The sequence below is a fragment of the Medicago sativa genome, chromosome 3, assembly GCF_051527215.1.
Source record: "Medicago sativa cultivar Bolivia chromosome 3, Bolivia_mono, whole genome shotgun sequence".
NCBI classification, from domain to species: Eukaryota; Viridiplantae; Streptophyta; class Magnoliopsida; order Fabales; family Fabaceae; genus Medicago; species Medicago sativa.
In genome coordinates this window covers 82,804,117-82,814,420 of record NC_140751.1, presented here as the reverse complement: position 1 = coordinate 82,814,420, position 10,304 = coordinate 82,804,117, and the positions used below count along the sequence as shown (strand labels likewise).

The window sequence follows — 10,304 nt, the reverse complement described above, 5'->3', positions numbered from 1 at the left end:
CCTTGTCTTTCACTGCTTCTTCAAATTTGACTGGATTGTTTTCTGTCATCATCATCAATAGCATGACCGATAAGCTTTCTTCCTCATCTTCTCCTTCACCCGTGACATAATCAGCCAAATAACCCGGTGTTCTTCTTGTCCGTGGGCCTGCAACCACATCTCTTTCAATTGATCTTGATGGAGGTGACGAATTTGGACTGGGCAGTGAAGAGACTGGGCTTGGCGGTGTCGAATTACCACCAGATGCGAAAGACGAAGGCGAACCAGAAGGCGACAAATTCGCGGTTGACGGAGGACAAGCCATGTTACCTTCTTTCTCTTCTGTATTTTGTTCTTCTCCACAGTCGAGTATTTTCTCTTTTACACCAGCTTGATTCCAATCCCAGCTTTTGTCTTCATCAAAGACTACATCTTTGCTTATTACAATTGTTTTCGTAACCGGATCATATAGCCTCCATGCTTTCGATTCCTCACTGACTCCGAGAAAAACACATTTCTTGCTTTTGTCATCAAGTTTTCTCCTCTTCTGATCAGGTATGTGCGCATATGCTATGCACCCAAAGACACGAAAATACTCTACCTCAGGTTTTGAACCACCCCAAGCTTCTTCAGGTGTCATGTCTTCTACTGCTGCTGTTGGAGATCGATTCTGGATGTGCACACTCCATCTTGTAGCTTCAGACCAAAACTCCTTTGGGACTTGCCTCTCACTCAGCATGGATCGTACCGCATTCATTATCGTTCTATTCTTCCTCTCTGCCACTCCGTTCTGTTGTGGTGTAAATGCAGCCGTCAACTGCCGGGTGATGCCATGAGTTTTACAAAACTCTCTGAATTCATTAGACGTGAATTCCCCTCCGCGGTCTGTCCTCAGGCAAGTTATGAAAGTTCCAATCTCTTTTTCAACATTAGCTTTGAAAGCCTTGAAGGTGATGAGTGCCTCTGATTTTTCATGGAGAAAATAAACCCATGTTTTTCTAGTGAAATCATCAATGAAAGTCAAAATGTACCGCTTTCCGCTGTGTGAAATTGGTGTAATCGGACCACATATATCCGAGTGCACCAGCTGTAGCTGTCTCGATGCACGCCAGAAGCTCCTTTTTGGCATTAATATTCTGTGTTGTTTTCCAGTTAGACACACCGTACATATCTCCTTTGTGGACTTCAGCATTGGCAGCCCAATAACCATCTTCTTTTGTGCAAGTTGTTTTAGAGCTTCTTGGTTTAAATGCCCAAAACGACAATGCCACAAATTCGTCTCCTTCTCAGTCACCTCTTCTGTCTTCAAGCACATCGTGCTTTTATGCAATTTGGATGTTAGAAGAAAGAACATCCTGTTTCCGCTCATATTAGTTTCCATGATTGCACCTTTCTTGGGATGATATACTTTGCAGGTTCCATCACGAATCAAGATTGCCAAGCCTCTCTCCTGCAATTGTCCAAGGCTTAGTAAATTGTTCTTGAGCTCCGGGACATAATAAACTTCAGGTATGACTTGGGTGGCTCCGTTAACTTGTAGTTTTACGCTTCCTTTTCCCACCACTGACATTCTTGTGTCGTTTCCAAGTTTCACAGTTTGATTGAAACCTTCTTCCAAATCAAAAAACCAATCTTTGCATCCAGTCATATGATTACTGCACCCGGAATCAAGGAACCAAACTTCTTCTCTGTTTGCCCGATGTTTCTCAAGATAAGACATCAAGAGCAGCTCTTCTTCTTCTTCTAGTTCAGCATAATTCGCCTTCTTTTCCCATTCTGGACACTCGTTTTGATAGTGTCCTAACTGGTGACATTTGTAGCACTCGATAATGGCACGATCGACTGCGTTTCTTCCTCTTCCTCTACCGCGTCCTCCACGAAACATTCCGCGACCTCTTCCTCTACTAGGTCTTTCATCTTGAGACACTTTTAGTGCCAGCTCTTCTTGCACGTATCCATTCAATCGCTGCTCATGGACAAGTAGGCTGCCATGTACTTCATCGATACTCAACGTATCCAGATCATTCGATTCCTCAATCGAACACACCACATAGTTGAATCTCGAGGTTAGCGATCTGAGAATTTTGCTCACTATCGTTCTCTGCTCTATTGATTCACCATTCACCTTCATTTTGTTCACCACGGTCAAGGTTCTTCCTAGGAAACTGTCAATCTTCTCTCCTTCTTTCATGGCTAGCAATTCGAACTCCCTTCTCAAAGCTTGCAATTGCGCCCTTTTCACCTTTGTAGATCCTTGATACTTCTTTTTTCATGGATTCCCATATCGCCTTAGAGGTACCTTTGTCAAGAATAGTTTCCAGAATCTCTCTGTCAATGGACTGGAACAAGAAATTCTTGACCTTCAAATCCTTCAACTTCGCCTCTTCTACAGATTTGTTTTGCACCTCGCTAGCTCGTGTTGTTTCCAGCGTCATCGCCGGAATCCCATCTTCCACCAGGCTCCATAATTCTCTGCTTCTCAGAAAATTCTCCATTGTCATGGACCAGAAATCATAATGACCATCAAATTTTGGGATGGCCGGCTGCACAAATTTTTCAGATCTCTCAGACATTCTCTCTCGATCACTTTCTCACACAGGTTCTTGCTCTGATACCAAATGTGAAATATAAACTGAAAGTGATATTTATTAAACCAAAGACAATGGCATTATATAGCCTTACAGGAGAAAAACAACAAAATAACAAAAGCAAATTCCACTTCATCCACTAACCAGGAAACAAGGAAAGCTAACTCCACTACAGAAAGCTAACTCCACTACAGCTGTAGATGACTTATTTAATTAAGACAAATTCAAACTCCAACAAATTCAGGGTCTTTCTCTTTCCACACTTCCATTCCCTCACTCTCACATTCCTCTTTCTATAATTTTGCAGCATCCTTTCCTTTCTAATTTTGTATTCTTAAAAATTCACACTCTCTCCTCAACAAACCAAACCGACTCTACTTTTCTATCTAGATTTTCTCTTTGTTTTCTTGATTGACGGGTGGTTTTGGATTTTTTTTATTACCCAAAATCACTCATCTTTATCTTCTTCATCCATATTTTAATTTAAATAAATGATTTTCATATAAATTTAGATTTTTGTTTGGTGATTTCGTCGTCTTGACACAATGTTTGTTGATTTCCAGTCTAGCTGCGTTGTTTGTTTGGTTTGGATTGGCAAATCAAGTTCAATTCAAACAAATGACTAGATTTTCAATGTTGTAAATCCGAAGGAATGTATATTTAGTAATTTTGATTTTGTTACATTATTTGTAAACATTTTTCCGTTTTATACTATTAACTTGAATGTTGCGAACTTGCTCTCAAATTTATCCTTTTTTATTTTTAGCAAAGTTGAATTTAGGTTGAGTTTCAAATGAATATCACTTCTTTTAATCATTTTTTCCTATTAACCAGAGACTTTATTTTTTATTTTTTAAGGAACTAGGGACTTACGTCCAATTGATTAGTTTCACATAAATTACACGGTTAATGCCGCATCAATAACCTAACAATCTTTTTCATCATTTAAGATATGATTCATTGAAGGAAAATGCTAACAAGTGCCCTAAGGGTATTGTTTAAGCATCTAAAAGTAGCAGTTTTTGCATTGGAAATTGTACGGTTATGACTTTAAAAAGTGTTTGACTTGTATTTTCAAGACATAGTTTCTTTTTGTGGGTTCCTTAAACAATGCCCTTAGGGCACTTGTTAGCAAGACCCTTCATTGAAATATATTGGTTCAAAGACTATATTGATTCTATATATTTTTGTAAGAGACTAAAAATAGCTATTTTTTTTCTAGAACTAATATAAATTCCATATTTTTCGTTATTTATTTTTGTAAGAGACTAAAAATAGCTATTTTTTTTCTAGAACTAATATAAATTCCATATTTTTCGTGAGAACTAAAATATGTCTTCCCTATTTTCAAAATAACTCTCATTCTTCTTCTAGGAAAAATAATCTAGTTCAATATTCAAATACTTCAAATATTTTAATCCTTTGTAATTTGGAAAAGAAATATACTCCACCTTTAGGTGTTCAACAAAGCTCTAAGTTGAGATATTTTCATTGTTACGAGCAAGGTGATCACTAGCAACAATGAAGCAACAGCGATGAGGCACAGGAGAGTAATGGTCAGTCCAAAAGAATTATCATTAAACTTAAGAAATAGAGTGAATAAGTTGTCATTAAATAGCGACTCGATCATCAGTTCTAAAATATTGATGGCTCATTAAGTACGTTCTATAAGATCTTGTACTTTCCGCTATTACAATGATCAATAAAATCAGTCAATTCTTATACCAAAAAATAAAAATCAGTCAAATCTCTTCTTTATCTTTTTATCATTAAGAAACTCTCTCTATCCTTATCCTTATTTAAAGTAGAAATTGTCTTATTAATACTCTATCTCTATATATAGTTTTCCCAATTTACGACCATAATTTACATCTTTTCATGTATTCGTGTTAATGCTTTCTAGTACTCCAACTAGCTATTTGCTACTTGCTAGTATTCTATTCTAGATTGATTGATCTAAGGATCATTGTTGAAAAATGAAATCATCCCAATTGTTCTTCCTTGTGCTGCTACTATTCCATTCATACACTGATGCACAATCACCACCAACATCATTAGGAACAACAACCTTATTAAAAGACAACCTTAAAGCAACAATGATCATCATGTTTATTGGTTTTTTATCCGCCTTAATATTCATGTCCTTATTTGCATTCATCCTCCGTCATTGCTCTTCCAACGGCCACAATCGCCTTAATCCCATCACCGTTGCGGTCGACTTATTCCGCCGTGAATTCAACCGTCAAATCATCGACAAATGCCCCGTCCTCGTTTACTCCACCGTGAAAGACCACAAAATAGGTAAAGTCACAGTTGAATGTGCTGTTTGCTTGAATGAGTTTCAACACAATGATAAAATAAGGTTGTTACCAACATGTTATCATGTTTTTCACCAAGATTGTATTGATGTTTGGTTACCATCTCATATGAATTGTCCTGTTTGTCGCTCCAAACTCACCCCTGATGTTCCCGACATTGTAATCCCTATCGATGCCGGGACGGAATCAACGGAGCAACAACAAGAAGAGAGCAACACCGTTAGGGTTTCGGAAGAAGAAGTAGTAATGGCTAATGAAGACATTTTCCGTTTACGGGAATTGAGAATGTTGGACAAGTTTCCTTTACCGAGGTCACGTTCAACGGGACATTCTTTAGCGGAAAATGAGGAGAAAGTAGATAGGTACACATTGAGGTTAACCGAGAATAATCATGATGACGGTGTGGTTTTGCATCTGCCACCTGCATGGAGTCTAAAGAGGGTATGGTATAGAAGTAACAACAACGTGGAGCGGTGGTCTTTGTCCATGACTCACTTTGGAGTTTTCTGAATAATAACGTTGGAACAATGTCTCTGTTCTGTACAATGTCTTATTGCCATATTTTTAACATAATTCACTTATCTAGTGAATTTTTATGAACAAACATTAAATAATGTCATTTTTATCTCATGATTCATCCTTAAAAAAATCTCATCATTCAATTATCTAGTGCGCTTGTTTTTACAGAACAGGTTAAGAGCAATTTTCATTGTGGCATTATTTATGAACTATTTCTGGTGAATGTATATATGATACTAAACTCTAATTTTGTGATTTTTTGAAGGACGATAATTATGTGGGTCATTTATCAATATTTAGTGTTAAAAAATCTCTTAAGTTTTTTTTTTTAGGAAAAAAAAAACTCTAAAGTTAACGGTCGAACCGAAGGGATAACCGGTTCCGTCTAGTTATCGGATTTGTCATATCAAAGAATTGGTAGAAACCGGTCAAAACTGGAGAAAAATATCTGATGGTTCAGTGTACGACTCTGACCTTTTTTTTTTAGGGATATGACTTTGACTGTTGACCACTTTGACTGTTGACTTTAATGAATTTGTTTATTATTAGAATATGCATAAGAAGCTTAAAAGAGAAAGTTTATCTTGAGAATGATGATATATTCAACACCTTGAAACTTTAAAAATGTACACCCTTTGGTCACTACTCCCTCCGTTTCAAAATGAGTGTCGCTTTAGCAAAAAAAAATTGTTTCAAAATGAGTGTCGCTTTCAGTTTCCAATGCAATAATAACTTTTTCTTTTCAATTGTACCCTCCAATTAATACTCTGCACACTACTTCCAAAGTATTACTTTTAAAACTAACCAATAGTTAATAAGGATAATTTGGTAAAATAACCATTCTCTTTCTCTTAATCTTTGCATTTCTTAATATGTGTGTAAACACCTAAAACGACACTTATTTTGAAACGGAGGGAGTATTATAAACAAAAATCTACATTTTCGATTCATTCAATTAATGATGTATATAGTCTTTATTACTGACCACATACATCATTTAATGAATGAATCTAAAATGTTGATTTTTGCGTATAATAGTGACTATAGTCTTTATTACTGACCACATACATCATTTAATTAATGAATCTAAAATGTTGATTTTTACTTATAATAGTGACTAGAGGGTGTACCTAATATATAATTTATACTCCATCCGGTTCTATTTATAAAAAAAAATGACTTTTTAGATTCATTGATTAATTGATGTATCTAGTCTAGAATATAGACCAAATACATCATTTATGCAATGAATCAAAAAAGTCAAATGTTTCTTATAAATAGAACCATAGGGAGTATCTAAATTATTTAGTTGTCAACACAATTCATATGCTTATTAGACTAGTTATCATTGTCTTCTTTTCAATATGTGCAATATCGTATTTCTATTTTTGACTTCTTAACTAGTGTCCTAAGGACTCTTGTTAGCATAATCCCTTTTTTTATAAGCAAGATTTTGTTAAATTGAGTACAAGGGTGTACTCGATGGTCATTACAATAAGTCAAGAAATTACATGTTTGGAAGACATACAATTCGGTTCAACCACCGATCCGATAACACAATTTTTATTACGTCCCTCCCCACATATGAACCAAGATCACGATAGACGCTTTATGTAATCGACCACCTCCAAAGCATTTGCAACTTTGTCTTTAAAGAGAACATTATTATGCTCCATCAAAATACACACGCCATTGTTAACCATATGAGATGCGATACATTTTTCCTCATTTTTCCTTTGCATACATTGTTGAAAATAAGGAAATTGACACCACTTCTCTACTCCATCCATGAGGATGAATACCCATCCATGTAAAAACCAAGGTCCACACACCTCACCCTAAATTTACTTTATATAAGAAAAAAATAGTTTGTGAAATTATGTTATTTTGTCTAATAATTTTTGACATTTTATAGGTGTTATAGTTTCTTTAAATTTTTATGAGTCATCTAGTTCAATCTAGTTTACATATATAAACAATTTTTTATATCGACCGGGTTATACGGTTGACGGTTTATTCCGGTTCAGTCATGCGATTCAACCAATAACCTAGTTATACCCGTGAACTTGTCAGGTTATGACTAGTCCGATTTTGAAGACATTGTAAAATAGTTTATATAAATGGGTAAAATTGAAAAGAAAAAAGTCACTCCAATAGTATGTATCCAATATATGTTTGTTAGCATCACACTCTCTAATTATAGGCACATCTCAACCCATTCTCTTTAATTGGTTAAAATTCATATGCATCTCATTAAATTTATATTATCCACATAATTTGGTATGATCCATATGAATTTCAACCAATAAAAGAGAGTGTAGTGGAATGTGTGTTAGATAATGTGTTTATAGCATCATTCGTAGATAAATGCATTGAACAATTGAACACTCTTTTTAACACTAACACTTTGAAAATGAATGTTACATAAAATGGTTAGAGAATGTTATAAAGAGAATGTTTCTACTATTTCTCGTATTCATATCGTAGATTGAGTTTTTCTATCTTATACAATGTTGCATATATTAAAATAACTTAAATTGGTATTTTATTTTTTTATTTTTAAGAGGATGATAATTTTTTATTTGAAACAACAATTATTTATTACAAAATTATGTATTTAATATAAGGTGCATATGTCCCTATAAAAAAAAAAAATTATACCATGCGAATTTGTAAATGATAGAAAAACTTATAGATCATCTTTTGGGCTTTTGTCTCGCTACTTTGTAAGGTTGACCCGTGTGACAAAAAAAGAAGCTGTAAACGGTTTGTTCACTCTCCACTTCACCGGCCCTCCACATCTTCAACCTCGTTACAGCATGAATATCTAAACCCTAGGTTTTATTCTTCCCTTTGGTGTGTGTGTGTTTTTTTTTATTTCTCTTTTAAGATTGATCGATTTGAGAATTCTTGTTGAAAAATGGAATGGGCCCACTTGGTCTTCCTTACGACGCTAGTATTCCATTCATACAACGCTGATGCACGACCAGAAACAATATCGGATCCTCCTTCTGAAGCAAAATTGTTAACTGTTGGTTGTGTTTTTGTATTTTTCGTTTCAATCTACCTCCTCTTTTGCTCCGTCTACGACCTTGAACCCTTCGCGGTCGCCACCAATCCATTGCGCCGCGCTTTCATCCGCCCAGTCACCGACAAGTGCCCTATCCTCGTTTACTCCACCGTGAAAGAACTCAAATTCGGAAAAGCCACACTTGAATGCGCCATTTGCTTGAACGAGTTTCAACACTGGGACAAAATAAGGTTGCTTCCGAAATGTCAGCACGTTTTTCACACAGATTGTATTGATGGTTGGTTTTTACGTAACCTGAATTGTCCTATTTGTCGCTCCAAACTCACAAGTGATCGTGTTCCCGACATTGCAATCACTATAATAGAGCAACAACAACAGCATGAAGATTGAAGAGAACAACACCTTTACGGTTTGGCAGCCACATGAATGGACGTTCCAAGAGTGTATGCTATAGAAAGAAGTAGGGATAACGTGGTGATGCCACACAGAATGCCATTTTATAGGGAGCTATAATTATAAACCTTCGCCTGGTATGATTGTCAGTTTTCTCTATTGTAAGTTGTGACTTGCTTGCTTTTGTTTCGCACGATGTCTTGTTGCTCCATTTTACTATAACTTACTTTTTTTTTTGTTGAAGGAACTATAACTTACTTAATTAACCTATTTGTGAATTCTCATAAGCAATAATCGACTTTGGTTATTATTAGCCATATAGAGATATATCAAATGTTGGTGAACTATATATGTCTACAAGTTATGAGTGTTCTATTTTTCTTTTCTTACATAACAAGTTAAGGGTAATTTTCGTTCGCGTAAAGATATATTGACACCTCTAATTTTCATACATTTATCCAACACCAAATTATAATAGTATTTATCTATTCTAATTTGGGAGCTTTTACGGTACACCCGCAAATTAAGGTTTACCGGTACTCCTACTTCAAAAATCTTTAAATTAACTATTATTTTTATGGAATAAAGAGCTTTTTGTTGATATTTATATTTTAGAAAATGTCATTTCATAAGAAAAAACGTCATTTCATTGTTTATAAAAATCATACTAATTTTTTTTTTACATTTTATTGTAAAAAATAATCAAAATTCTCTATTATGTGTACTAAAAATTCAGAAAAATTAAATTTTATTTCATCGATGTTTTTGGTTAATAAGATTTAATTATTATAATTATAGGTGATAGAAAATAATTTTTCTCTTCAATAAATAACACATTTAACTATTAATTTATTGATTTGGTGTACCAATATACACTCAAATTTTTTGGTGTACCATAGAATTTGCCTTCTAATTTTATTTAGATTACTTTTTAGTTAAATGCTAACTTGTGACTATTTTAGTAAATTTAATAGAGAAATATTTGTCATAAAAGTTGTATATTCAACTTTATGAAAGTTTAAATGTTTCTTAAAAAAACTTTATAAATGTTTAATTATTCTTTTTATCAAAGCAAAATTGCTATTGCAAAATTGCTACTTTTAGGTTCTTTATCATGTAGAATACAAGTTAGCAAGATCCTACTTTTCATTGTTTAATTAAATTTTCCTATTAATCTTATCACATGTTATGATAGATCACCTTTTGTATATTAATATAATTGGCTTACTCGTATTTTTTATCCACCTATTCACCTTTTAGCTTTTTCTTTCTCTCTCCTATTTTTCTGAAACGCTCTCCGCTCTCTCAGGGCATCTCCAATGGGAGAACTAATTTTGGTTCCTTAAGCTACTTTTTGTGGGTCCAAATTGCCACATTGCACTCAAGCAATCCCTAAGCAATTTTAACCAATTTTGCTCCGATGCTAAATAAAATAAGCAACATATAATTGACCCCACCAATTATATTTTTTTATTC

General features: G+C 34.5%; 2 protein-coding genes across 2 annotated transcripts; both read left to right on the top strand.

The window, feature by feature from the left end:
• Positions 1 to 4,543: 4,543 nt before the first annotated feature.
• On the top strand, positions 4,544 to 5,605 carry LOC146940999 (E3 ubiquitin-protein ligase ATL6-like). Its single transcript, XM_085757997.1, has one exon. It carries the CDS (start codon positions 4,544 to 4,546, stop codon positions 5,393 to 5,395), a length of 852 nt encoding a protein of 283 aa, XP_085614123.1. The 3' UTR covers positions 5,396 to 5,605.
• A 2,719-nt stretch (positions 5,606 to 8,324) lies between these two features.
• Positions 8,325 to 8,825, top strand: LOC146940998 (RING-H2 finger protein ATL39-like). The gene has a single exon (XM_085749921.1). It carries the CDS (start codon positions 8,325 to 8,327, stop codon positions 8,823 to 8,825), a length of 501 nt encoding a protein of 166 aa, XP_085606047.1.
• The last annotated feature ends 1,479 nt before the right edge of the window (positions 8,826 to 10,304 follow it).

Coding starts and splice junctions, on each gene's coding strand:
- LOC146940999 (XM_085757997.1), top strand. CDS start 4,544: ATGAAATCATCCCAATTGTTCTTCCTTGTGCTGCTACTATTCCATTCA.
- LOC146940998 (XM_085749921.1), top strand. CDS start 8,325: ATGGAATGGGCCCACTTGGTCTTCCTTACGACGCTAGTATTCCATTCA.